This window comes from Archocentrus centrarchus, chromosome 24 (assembly GCF_007364275.1).
Source record: "Archocentrus centrarchus isolate MPI-CPG fArcCen1 chromosome 24, fArcCen1, whole genome shotgun sequence".
Taxonomy (NCBI): Eukaryota; Metazoa; Chordata; class Actinopteri; order Cichliformes; family Cichlidae; genus Archocentrus; species Archocentrus centrarchus.
Genome location: NC_044369.1, coordinates 10,480,459 through 10,493,710, shown reverse-complemented (window position 1 = coordinate 10,493,710; position 13,252 = coordinate 10,480,459). Strand labels below are relative to the sequence as shown.

General features: G+C 38.1%; 3 protein-coding genes across 5 annotated transcripts; 1 reads left to right on the top strand and 2 right to left on the bottom strand.

Moving 5' to 3' along the window:
- Positions 1-112: 112 nt before the first annotated feature.
- Positions 113-6,598, bottom strand: bpnt1 (bisphosphate nucleotidase 1). Of its 2 annotated transcripts, XM_030721605.1 has the most exons (10): positions 6,030-6,598; positions 4,617-4,751; positions 4,408-4,512; positions 4,169-4,276; positions 4,006-4,054; positions 3,714-3,797; positions 3,486-3,577; positions 2,132-2,329; positions 1,042-1,147; positions 113-868 (listed from the first exon to the last, which is right to left on the bottom strand). In XM_030721605.1, exons 2-10 carry the CDS (start codon positions 4,734-4,736, stop codon positions 717-719), a joined length of 1,014 nt encoding a protein of 337 aa, XP_030577465.1. In that variant the 5' UTR covers positions 4,737-4,751; positions 6,030-6,598; the 3' UTR covers positions 113-716. The 2 variants fall into 2 exon arrangements, with proteins under 2 accessions (XP_030577465.1, XP_030577466.1); XM_030721606.1 differs by lacking the exon at positions 3,714-3,797 and having other exon boundaries at positions 6,030-6,587.
- Positions 6,599-7,143: 545 nt separating this feature from the next.
- saysd1 (SAYSVFN motif domain containing 1) lies at positions 7,144-9,703 on the bottom strand. The gene is made up of 2 exons (XM_030722372.1): positions 9,123-9,703; positions 7,144-7,644 (listed from the first exon to the last, which is right to left on the bottom strand). Exons 1-2 carry the CDS (start codon positions 9,321-9,323, stop codon positions 7,321-7,323), a joined length of 525 nt encoding a protein of 174 aa, XP_030578232.1. The 5' UTR covers positions 9,324-9,703; the 3' UTR covers positions 7,144-7,320.
- grcc10 (gene rich cluster, C10 gene) lies at positions 9,246-12,813 on the top strand. 2 transcript variants are annotated; one of them, XM_030722373.1, is made up of 5 exons: positions 9,246-9,379; positions 9,509-9,597; positions 10,024-10,077; positions 10,527-10,703; positions 12,333-12,813. In XM_030722373.1, the coding sequence occupies exons 3-5, from the start codon at positions 10,026-10,028 to the stop codon at positions 12,470-12,472; spliced, it is 369 nt and encodes a 122-aa protein (XP_030578233.1). In that variant the 5' UTR covers positions 9,246-9,379; positions 9,509-9,597; positions 10,024-10,025; the 3' UTR covers positions 12,473-12,813. The 2 variants fall into 2 exon arrangements, with proteins under 2 accessions (XP_030578233.1, XP_030578234.1); XM_030722374.1 differs by having other exon boundaries at positions 9,980-10,077.
- Positions 12,814-13,252: the final 439 nt, after the last annotated feature.

The following is a 13,252-nucleotide window of genomic DNA, read 5'->3' as shown; positions in this document are numbered from 1 at the left end:
TGCGGCTCGCCGGGCTGGTGCCTCACCGTTCGTCTCTTAGTATTTGACCGGCAAATGCGAAAATTCAGCGATTTTGAAAAAACTAATCTAAAAATGGTGTAGTTAAATGGAAAAGAACTTTAAAATACAAATCACTGAATGAATATAACCATTTAATTTATTTTTTAATTTTATATTTCCACGATGACAGGTGAGGCCGTGCCTCACCTGCCTCCCCTGACTGCACGTCACTGGTGTAAAGGGGGTAAATGTATCAAATCAAGTTGAGTGCATTTTGTTTGTTGTTGGCATTATGCCACTTATAGACTGTTACTACTTTGTGGTTACTGAATGAAGTACAGTACATCATTTCCAACTCACTAACCAACATTTAATCTACAGATCTTGCCTTTTGCCTTGTAAATCTATAGTCTTCAAGTTGGAAAACAGTATGTTAAGATGTTCTGAGATTTGTAAAAGTTTGTTTTCAAAGGAGTGAAATAAATGGAAGTGCTGTTGAGCCTGCTTTAATACTTGTGTCTAATTCATTAGGTAAGTGCAGAATATGTAGTTTGCTCAGTCCACTGAGACTCAGAAATCACTGAATTGTTTTAGGCACAAGAATACAGAATGCCCTAAGTTAATATTTACATTTGGAAATTAGACATACATGTCAAATGGTGCGCTTCATGAAATAAGTGCTTTTACACTTGATTCGTGGGACATGAAGACAGACCTCAGTCTGACTTGAGAGCTTGCAGCACTGCCTGTGGTACTCTGCTGATGTAGTACTCGTGGTTACGGAGTGTAGCAAGAACCCCAGCAGAATTCATGTGCTTTACATTAGCATCATAGCGGTATGCATTTCCATGCATATCAGTCAGTTTACCTGCATATGAAAAGGGAAGAAAAAAAAAAAAAAAAAAAAAAAACATGATGAGGAAATATTTAGGAAAACATTGTGGAAAGTGGTTTAACCACCAGAAAATTGTGGTCTAATTCATTAATAAAATACAAAGTTTATACATCCCATTATGTTGGGATATGATTGAAGGTTTTTACCTCCAACGGCCTGCAGGATGGCTTCAGGAGCACACGTGTCCCACTTTTTGCATCCTGGACTAGCAAATACATAAGCAGAAGCTTTTCCTTCAATGAGCTGGATTATCTGCAGGGAGAGAAGCACAGAAGGTAAACCTACATTCAGACAATCTGTAGAATTTATTTAAAATTAAACAAAATGGCACAAAAGCATTCACTTCTCAAGTTTTATTTTAATAATGTGCAAAGGCCACTGAAAGTGCAAAAAGATCAAGAAGGATGAGGAAGAATGAGTTAAAACTGGAAGCACTTTTGCTATGTTGTTTACATCTTTCTTATTTATATAGTGCCACAACAGTCATTTTGGGGGCATTTTATATTAAAGCAAAGACCAAAAATACAGAGAGAAAACTAATGATACAACAATCCTCAATAGAAACCACTGGGGATAACAAACACCCTTTTAACAGGAAAAGACCTCCAGAACCAGGCTAAGGGAGTGTGGCCATCAGCGACTGACCGAGCCCAAACTCCAGGAGAAAATACACGAAGTAAAGCCATGCAGTGGGGGCATATAAATGCATGAATGGTGAAAGACGGGAGTAGAGGAGGTGCACTTGGTGCATTATGTGAAGTATGCCAGCAGACTGAGCCTATGCTAGAATAAGAAGAAGACACACGGCCCTACTTCACCAGAAGCTGTGTATTTAAAGCTTGTGATGGTAGACAGATTCAGAAACCAAGTTGTTTCTACACACGATCACAGACACAAATCTACATTTTGTTAAGTGCTTTTTTTCTTTTCCTTTAGTTGGCCTACATTGGATAATTTTGTAACAATAAATACTGACAAAGTATAACATCTGGTATAACTAACCTCACTTTGGGGTGAAGTTAGCATTTTTAGTAGGGGTGGGACTTTAACGCGTTAATTTCAATTAATTAATTACGAGTCCCACCCCTAATTTTTACCCTTTTTTTCAATCCGAATTTACTTGTGATTTTATACATGCGGATTTTATGTCCCAATGATCACTGAAATTAAAATGAAAGCCACACAGAGGTGTTACCACTGTCAGAAAGAATTTTAGAAGCTCTAAATCCAGCTTACCTTATTTCCAGCACCACCCACTCTTACAACTTCATGAGGCTCCATGGCATCCACACAGTCTGTTACCAGCTTGTTGCTATGAGAACGGGTGGTGGTGACAATTCGTCTGTCACCTGGAACTTCCTGGAGCTGGAACCCAAAGGTGCCCAATCCCAGCATGCCCCACATGGTTCTTCCTAATTGTGCTCCGACACCAAGCTGGTGTTAAAAATATCACAATTAACCAGAGGAGAAAAAGATTTTACAGTTGTAGATGACTCAGCCTGTGCTTGAACTTGTTCACTGACTCACTCACCCACTATACAGTATTTGCATCTGAATTGGATACACAGTTTAGAAGATGGCACCTTTTTTTTGTGAACCCACCCATTTTCCTTGTGAACAAAAGAACACTGACTGAACTCAAACTGTATATATAAAAGATGGACATACGGTTTGGGTAGGGCTGTGCCATATCATATCATCTGTGATAATACCAGTATAAATTTTTGTGTGATTAAAAAAAATTGTCATGTCGTGTTATCATTGCTATAGCAATGCCATGTGTATGCGTTCCCTAATGTGTACAATGAGACAAATAGCCAGAGCCATGTGTCAGCCTCTGACTTAGTAAAAAGAGAGTTACTTCAACAACCTCCAACAATGCACAATGGTTTGCAAAATGTGCAAGAAAATATTATTATCATAAATTTCCTTGAAATATCATGATATAATTTTATTGCCCACCCCTACTTTCAGCTCTGAAAGGTGAAGCCAGTGAGGGACTCAATGAGGTGACTTCTCTGGCTGTGAAAAGACAGTTTTGCAGAGGTCAGTGGGAAAGTTACTCTTGGATCCCCTGTTCTATGATTTTCAGTAAATAAATCCTTTTAATGCAATGTGAAGTTAATTATGGTCCCAAAGGACTATAAAGCAGGGTAATTTACCATGCAGTTTACTTGTGCGGGTCCTGCAGCTGTATTATCTTCAATATTTTACTTGTGAATGTCTCCTATGAAATGTAGTCAGAGACTTTAGAAAAGTTTTTCAGCAGCTGCCCTATTGTTGTTGTAACTTGTGTGCAGATTTTTTAATGAGTGAGCCATTTAACAATGCTTCTCTAAGATTTACAACACAATTCAGCAACTGAAATATGTCTTAGTCAGCATTTATCAGGAGAAGATGAGCACTGACCACTGCACTAAGACATCTCATTTCGCCTCTGGTTAGCCATTATGCTCACCAGGCATGCTCAGTGGGTTTAAAAAAATTTTTAAAAATCATTATTTGCATATCTGATGGCTGTTTCACCTGTACAGCTTCTGCACACTGTTACATGACGTTTACAAAAAAGTAATATAAAACAGGTTTATACCTGGTAGTTGTAGAATGGCTGGTTGATCACACCTGCAATGGCTCTGCCTCCATATGCAATCCCAATGAGCACCGTCACATTATCAAGGAGCCCTGAAGTCAGGAAGCAGCAGGGTGTTAGCTGGAAAATGCTAAACTACATTACTGCTCTTTCACTCATAAATATTTCTAGTGTGGCCATAATAATGAATATTCTACACGGCCAGGGTTAATTTTTGCCTTCCCATACAGAGAGCTGTGCTGTGAGGCTGAGAGGTGTCCAACCCTTTGTGTGGTGTCTGGGCCACAGCTCGGAGATGGAGACACCTTGATGCTGGGGTCAGCAGAAAGACAGCGGATAAGCAGGTGCACGGATGCACAAAGAAGAGAAGCATAAAAACGTGAAAGTGGCAGTGAAGTTCTGAGAGCTGAGAACCAGAAAGCAGCCCAGCAGGCTTTTGCACACAAAGCTTTTTGCAGCTAAATACACACACAAAACAGAGATGGGGAAGACTTTTAAGACATGAATTGGAAGAGCATACCTTCAGTGTATTCTTTTGTGCCATCGAGAGGATCTACCCACACAACTAGCTGAAAGTCAGATAGACACATTCAGAATAAGCACACTATAGAAGCAACAACTATACAACCTTTTTTATTCAGGTGCTAAACCTTCGAGCTATTACAAAATCCACAGGTGGTTACCTCTTCTTCTTTCAGGTCTCTGTACTCAAGCGGACAGGTCTTCTGAAGAATTTCCTCTGACTGGCCATTCTCAATAAGATCTTCCTGCACCTCTTCAGAAGGAAGCTCCTGTGTGAACAAAGAATATAAACATTCATCAGCATTTGCCGTAATACTAAAATTCTTTTAGGTCTAGGTGTCCACTGCAAATAAATTGGCCAAAAATTGTTTGTCAATATAAAGTTAAAACTTCCACTTACCTCCTCTCCAATAATGGTGAGTTTGGGGAAGCGTCTGGACAGTGAAGCACAAATGCTCTGTTGTGCTAGTCTGTCTGCCAGTGTCTGCAGATCATTAGCTCCTGTCTGTGCAAGGGTACAAACAGAAAATTAAAAATTTTAAACTTACAGGGTTAAAAATGTGTCCACCTGGTGTTGTTTCACATAAAATATGCATAGAAGGGTCATACCTTTTCCACAATACCAAGCTCTCCACTGTGAAGGACCTTCCGTACAATGGCCCCAGCCTTTTCAGCCACAGCATAGGCAGAGGCCATCAGCCGTATAACCACAGCAGGACTTCCGGACATTGCTTTCTGGTTAGTCTAGGGCAGAGGGAAGAGAAAACTCATAAAACTAGGAATCAGTTTGCTCATTACGTCAGTCTGCTATTCCCAGATTTAGAAGCTCAAAGATCATTTCAGGAAAAGTCCAGGTGGTGAATAAAATATCCACAATAAAAGATATATATCCAGATATATGGATATAATTTGGATTTAGTCCTGAAAGAAAAGAAAAGTTGAAAATACCAAATAGTCTAGATGTAAGCAGGTGACATAAGCAGATTAGCCTTTTCAATCCTACAGCAAAAATTCAGTTACATTAAAATAATATGTACAATACTGCAGCTAAAGCATTAATAATGAACTTAAGCTGATCAAAAGACTAACAATAGAAAATACTAGGAGCATTTTACATTTTTCTTATCTTTCTTATCTTTATATACATCAAAATACATAAATATCACACTCCTCTATATATAAAATACATTTTTGTAATTTTTTAAAAAATTTACAAATGCAAATTAAAATGTTTAACTAAAGCCAATCACAGGATTCACACGAACTACAAGTGCCATCATCTGCTAATATTTTCTAGTGGTGGAAGAACAAACAACATTGTACAAGTGTTAGAGTCCTACATTGAAAATGTTAAAGTGGACTTTTTTCCTTATTTTCTGTTATCTATATACTATTAAAATGGTGGACGATAATATTAAGCATATAGAACAGTAAGGACAGAGTACAGTTCAGACTGCTCTAAAAGCTAAGATTCAGCTTTTTCCAGACTTGCCTCGAATATCAGGGACAGGTCTGGCGATGGGTGCAGCAGCTAATAATCGACTAGTCATCCAGCTGTGCCTGTATATACTGTTGTGTAGATTAATTCATAATACAAATCCATGTTTATAATATATTTTGTCTGCAAGAGTATCAATTCGCAAAGTAACTAAAATGATGACATAAATATGCGTAAAAAGTAATGAAATGTAGTGGAGTACAGGTAAAAGATGTCATAAAAAGATTAAAGTTCAAATATGTCAAGGTTGCATTTTAATTAGTACAGTACTTCATGCATTTAAGTACAGCTCAGCACTGAAGGTATTTTTTCGATTTCCAGCTTCGAAGCTTAAATGTTAAGCAGTTAACTGAATTTAGAGGAGTTAGTTTAGCTAAGCAACTAAAAAGCCGGCTCCTAACGGGGCTAAACCTGGGTAGTTGAGGCTAATTAGCCAGTATGCTACAGCTCACAGCTAGCTGACTAAAAATCTTAATTTAGAAATATTCATAAAACACATCCTCTTAACTTCAATGAATACTTACTGACGTTAACACGGTGAAATAACCACCAAAAGTCTTCCTGGACTGCAGCTGGAGTGGTGAGCAATGCAGGAAGTGTTAGACCTTTGATCCCTACAAGATAGAGACCTCCTTTCCACACAAAACACTCAGCAACGTTTCATAATAAACACCTTCAGCAAATAATAAGAGCGCCGTCAAGGACTCAAATACAGCGGTTATCTTTCCTATCTGAATGTGTACCAATTTTTTTTGGATTTGTGCTAAGCAAAGCAACGATAAGATTTGCTTTAAACTGGCCTAACCACGGGTGTAACCGTTTTACGGGGATGAACCATCTCGCTTTTGCCCGTGATACACGTTCTCTCTGCAATAAGAGATCCGACGGGTCAAAGTGCCCGCTGATTTTCGGTAGGAAGGGGATGAAGGCGGGGACAGAAAGCTTAAACGTAAAAATTGTATTCAATATTCATTTTTCTTAACTGTAATTCTCATTGGGTTTTTTTTAGTGAGCAAATTCTGTTTTTTTTTATTTTAGAACCCAATTTTGTGAATTTCAATCATAATTTAATATCCTGACAGATTATTTAAAGTGGATCTATATGGCTTTTCCAATTTTCTGTCATGTGTAGAGTGATGTATGCTCATGAATATGTACAAATCATTCATGTGAGCCATTTTTTTTTTCTATTCCTGGCTCTGTATGATATCTCAGGCACAGGTCTGATAGTGAGCACAGAAGCCCCATCCACCTCCCCATTGAAATCTTCTGGAGGAGCTGCCAGTCAGCAGAAAGTTGCTTAAAGGCCCGGAATAAAATAGATTATTTTGCACTAAGATTATTTTTGAGCTACTCTAGCAGAGTTAAAGAAAAAATACAAAAATGGAAACTTGCATAACATGTCTCCTTTAAGAAATGCCACTATAAATACAAAATAAAATGTAACAGCCATTTACTGAGTTAAATTAAAAGCAGTGGATGTGACTCACTATTGTCTGTTCTTTTCACCCTTTCATATGGTTTCTGCATTTTCAAACAAACCTGCACTGATGAGAGAATTAGGAGTACTGTACATCCATGTTCAAAGTGAAACAACCCTATATTACAGATATGCCAACCCATCATGATGATAACTTAGCCATTATATATCCCTGATTCACACTATTAAAATAAGTTACAGTAGCCACAGAAATAAAACTATTAGCTGACCAGTCACATTTTAATGTGCCATACAGAAGCAGAAATTGAAAATTGCAGAGAATTTTTTAGATGAAGATTGAAATATTTGAAGAAAATGTGCATATCACAACCAAGTTATCTGTTAGCTAGAGGTCTGTAGCCCATCTCTCCCTCTAGCTGCTCAGCAGTTAGAGCACCCAGCAGAGGCTGACAGTCTGGGTTGAAGACTGAATAAGCACTCAGTTCACCAGGCTTGCGGGGCGCTGGGCTTCGGAGTCCTTCGTAGAGCCAGTAGAAGAGGGAGATGACAAAGAAAGGCAGGCCAAACTCTAGTTCGGCAAACAGACCCAGCAGCACCAGCCACAGCAGCACTTTTAGTAAAGTGATGTTTGAAATGACAAACTGTCTGGAAGTCAACCACCTTCCCAGAGCACTGTCCAGCAGCCAGTCTCTACGGTCCTGCAGAGAAGACACAACAAAGGAAGAGAAGAATAAAGAAATATGATGCTAAAAAAATACTAAAATGTATTAAAAAAATAAGCAATAGGATGAGGATTTTCTAACAAACTACTTGCATCTCATGTACAACCTAGTAGGAATTAAAATATATACAGTACAGTGGGTATTTTCTTAGCTGTATGTAAGGAGTACAAACTAAAAAACTAGCTAGGATCTACTGATCAATGCAATACATCACAAAATACACTCAACAGATACTTTAGGTACTTTACTTTCCCACACAGCCGTTCCTAGGGTTTAGACAGAATGGCCCAAAAGAGAAAATATCCTTTGAGCAACAGTTCTCTCTGTATAAATACATTGAAATGGCCAGACTGCTTCAAGCTGAGAGAAAGACAACAGTAACTAAAATAACCAATCCTTACAACCAAGGTATGCAGAGTGCATACTTTGGTTGTAAGGTACGCTCTTCTGCATACTTTGGCTTTCTCTGAATGTACAACACTTTAAACAGATGGGTTACAGCAGCAGAACCCTAAAATGATATCTGCTGTGACATTCAGGCGGTAGGGTCAAAATTTGGTGTATACAACATGAGAGCATGAACCTATTCTGCCTTGTATCAACTGCTTACTTACTTATGTCCCACCAGCAGCAGCCCGTGACATTCGGACTGCTGGTGGTAAGTAAATAAGTAAGAAAAGTTTATTTATAGAGTGCTAGTCACTCAACCCAATAAAGCACCATTGGAATGTGGTGGAACAGGAGATACTCATCATGGATGTGCAGTTGACAAATCTACAGCAACTGTGTGATGCTATTATGCCAATATGGACCAAAATCTCTGAGTATTTGCCAAAAAAAAAAAAAAAAAAAAAAAAAAAAGACTGTTTGTATTTAAACTGTTGTAAATAACGTTTTGACCTATAATATGTCAGACATATGCTCACAATATCAGGTCATTTTTAGCCAGAAAAAACATCCCTGTCACAAAGAAAAAGACACAATCAGTTTTTGACAAAGAGTCTTTTATATATCCTTTATTTATCCAGGTAAAAAATCTAATTGATATTAAAAATATATTTTTCAAGAGAGATCTGGCCTAGAGGGCAGCAGAAATTGCAACAAATATAACGTAACTGTTATATAAAGATATTTTAAGCGGCCAAAAAGGGACTGGATTGATTATAATGCTGAACACAGTCATAAAGATAATAGCAAAACATTTTATTTCTTTATTTTATAAATAACCCCTTCTTAAAGTCTGTTGACTCCAACTATTTACAATTTAAACAAATATATTAAACACACACACAAACCTTTTGGCAGGTCTAACTTGTGAAGCGGCCGGCGCGTATATTTACAGCAAAGCAGATGAAGAAGTACATTTATTATTCACAGTTCAATATTTAAAATAAAAAGCAAATCAGGAAGTTGACGAGCTGACCGAGCTCAGGTTAAGTAAAATGAGCTCTTACCCTGCTTTGAGAGCCGTCAGTCGCAGCCTGGTTGTTTCGTGTCGCGTCATTTGATTGCAGTCTGCCAGCTGTGGGTGTTTTATCACACAGAGCTGTGGTGTCTGCTGCTGCCTCTCTGGATTGTGAACCAGCAGTCTGACTTGTCTGAGCAACTTTCTCAGCCTGTCGTCTGGCTCTGAACTCTGCCAACTTTTGCTCCATGGATAATGAAAAAGCGGTAGCTGGGACAGTTCATTCACAACTTCTATTGGCTCACGGTAACGTTATAAACAGTTTACAGCGCAATAAATCTCCTTCTCTGTCTTTAAATTTGATGGACTCCACCATGCTACTAGCTTATCAACATGTTTGTTTACCTTTTTACGTCGGCGTCTACCTGAAAGCAGGATAGTGTGTCGCAAGAAGCCTCCAACTGTCGCCGTTTTACGACATTTTACCAGTTCTGGTGCTAGCTTGGTGATTGTTTTCATCTGAGGTGAGTTTCAAAACGTTGTACTGTTTTATGGTCATGTTTTCGTAAAAAGAAATACGTATTTTAGCTGTTGTTGCCGTCGATAACGGTCATACTTTACGCTGCTGATCGAAGTCAAATCTAATCACCACAAACCCACCACATCTCCATGTTTACGTGTTGTTGTGGTATTTATTTGTGCTATTAGTGCGTGTTTTATAGTTTATCTGTGCATTAAATTAACGAATTATCACTATATTATCTAGATATATTTCAATAAATAAAACAAAGATATTTTTTATTCTTGAAACTACCTCAGAGGACCTTTCATTTTCGTACCTTTATTATCACAAAATGTAAATGTTTGGTTTTTTTTTTTTTTTTTTTTTTGTCTACATCAATCCAGCTACAGCAGCTTCATTTTGTCGTGGCTCTCCGTTTTCTCTGCAGACATGGCCTCAGCTCCAGCACAGCAGCCCACTCTGACTGTTGAGCAGACCAGAGGTGAGAGGTTTGCCTCTAAAAAAGCTCCCCTTTCTACCAGTTTTACTCTTCCTGTGGTGGTCCAGATTGTTGCAGAAAGAATGTTGAATAAATGGTTGTCGTATTTAATATAAGTGGAGTTAGATGGATGGAGTTCAGTTTTTTGTGCAGGGAGAGTAGGAAGAATTCGTGAGGGTGGCCCTCAGGCTTCAGATTAGTTACTGTAATGAGGAGACACAAATCCCTTTGGGCTTGCGTCAGTAAGGGCATCTAGTGTAAAAAAATAAATAAATAAAAAATCAGCCAAATCAAACCCTATAGAGCTACCTGCTTTTGCAACCCCTTGTGAATCGGGGAGCTTCTGTTGTATGTGGTTAGTTCATAGGTCATTTATTTTGAAATGCACTACAACGTCAGGAAAAAGGTTCATGCCTTGCAGAGCAGCTACCGATGAAGTTTTTGTTTCACAGTGGTCTTGAGCGAGGTGATCCAGGCCTTCTCGGTACCAGAGAATGCCGCACGGATGGAGGAGGCTCGAGAGAGCGCCTGCAACGACATGGGCAAGATGCTGCAGCTCGTGCTCCCTGTGGCCACCCAGATTCAGCAAGAGGTTATCAAAGCTTATGGATTCAACAATGAGGGAGAAGGTGAGCTTCCTGGATCTTAAAACTTGAATGTGCTTGGTTTTGCTCTTTGCTTGGTCAAAGAACAAAGAGCAAATAATGATCTGTGAAAATAGAGAGGTCACTCACTGCTGGACTCCATTTATTTTTTGCATCAAGAAAAACTACAGTTGTGCTCAAAAGTTTACATACCCTGGCAGAATTTGTGATTTTTTTTTTTATTTATTTTTTTTTGGGGGGGGGGGGGGGGGGGGGGGGGTCATCTTTGAGAAGATGAATGATAATAAAAACTTTTCTTGCATTCATGGTTGATGGCTGGGTGAAGCCATTTATTATCAAGGGATTGTTTGCCTTTTTAAAACTGGCTTTTCTCTGTGCTGTTTGGCAAATTGTAAGTGGGCTGCTTTGTGGCACTGGTGCAGCAATTACTTTACCTTACAATATAAAGTGCCTTGAGGCAACTGTTGTGATTTGGCTTTATAAAATTAAATTAAATTCAATTTAATATCATTCATATTCTCAGAAAAATTGCCCAAAAAAATCACAAATTCTGCCAGAGTATTTTAACTTTTGAGCACAACTGGATTGTATTCACCTCGATCTTGAGTAAAGATGTACTTTGTGTCAAAGCAAGTAGTAAGATAAACTGTGACCTTTATTTCATGAGAATAGAGCTCTTTTTCAGGACAGTATGTTCCTTTCTCTGAGTTAAAGTACCAAGTGTAAGACGTCAGTTTTCCACAGGCTTAAACGAACAGCAATTATTCTAAAGTTCAAATGATTTTTAGGACACTCTTCAGACTAGAAGAAATTATTCCACTACTGCTCATTAGTGTTGGCTGATACGACACAAGGTATTCACATGATTGAGTTCAAGATGAGTAGAACTAATAAGTTCTGCATTTATAAATCCAATTGTTCATGTAAACCTATCTCTAAAGGTGCTTGTCATAAATATTATTTCAAGTCTCCCACAAAATGCTGTCATTCAAATATAATCTGATCAACCTACCCCAGACATACAGGCAGTCCTAACCAGGAGGCCTGCAACAGATGGTATGTATGTATGCTCGATGTTAAAAATAATGAAATCGTTATGGGATTAGGTCAAAAGACAGCAGCAGATGAGACATCCTGAATCCACAGAAGCGCTTCAAGATGCTTCAGACAACAAAGGCACAGGATGTTTGGTGTTTAAAGGCATAAAGTGTCTTTAAAACACTTTAATTCCACTTACTGAGTTATTATGAAAACTAATATCCTCACTATAGTGTCATGGACTTTTGTGCATCAGTCTTTATATAATTTAGATACTAAATGCCATATTTTAAATGGGCCTTAATTTTTGTCATACTCACACACACAAAATTTCAAATAATGGAATCAGTATATGCACAAGTAATCTCTGAGCTCAGGCTCTTTGAGCTGTCCACTACCTGCTGTTCAGAGCTTTTGTTTGCAAGGGACAGCCAATCAGAAGAAAGATGCTTTAAAGGAAAGGGATGTCAAATACAAAATGTACTCTAGCAGAGCCCCCCCCCCCCAAAAAAAGAGCAAAATAGGTCCCATTTAATGAAAATTGCCAATCTGTGGTATAGACACATTAATCTGGGGAGAGGTATAATTGATGTTGATCATCTACTTCCCTTTCAGGTGTCCTTAAATTTGCCAGATTGGTGAAGATGTATGAAACCCAGGACCCAGAAATTGCAGCCATGTCAGCTAAACTGAAATCTCTCCTCCTGCCACCACTGTCAACACCACCTATAGGAGGCGCCATTCCAGCTTCCTAGGAAATATTTGCTTTCATAAGTCCATTGCAAGGATACTTCCATTTAAACTTTGTAATACAGTGCAGTTATGAGTAGATCCAATATGCTGTCTCCCATCCTGTCTTTCTGTGGAGAAGTTGTTTAAAAACACTAATGTTCCAACACACACACACTTTCTAGTTTAAAGTACCCTTGCTTAATTATTGCTTTTTCTTATTGTGTATTTATTTACCACGTTACACTATGACCATTTTCTTGCATTACTGAACCTTAATCATTTCCTTTGTCATCTTTTGTACCATTTTTATATGCCGTAAAGTGTCAGCTTTTGTTTTTTGGTTAAATTAAAATGTTTTCTCTGATCCTTGGTGTGGTACTAATGAAGAAAATATGCAAAAACAAAAAACCCAACAATTTCCTTTTAAATACTTTATTATTGCTGTAAGTCTATATACCATTGTTAACCATGTTTTAAAAAATACTTAAGTGATTACACACATTTACATATATACATTTCCATAAAGGCAACTTTTCTTTGACATATAGGATTTGAGGTTAAAATGTCACTACTCCAATATATAAAATCTGACTACATATCTGTCGTATATAGCTTTTAGGTTTGGATGCATGCACACACATTGTGGAAGGAGAGGTTCATGATAAAAATATTTGTCTAATAAAGTGACCCAGATTCTTAAATCCACACTACGTTTACATTATTCATAAAGTGCTAATTATTTTTCCTTCTTCAAGGCAAAGAGTGCAAAATCAGTGCACCTGGCACCCAGTTTTTGTGGAAGT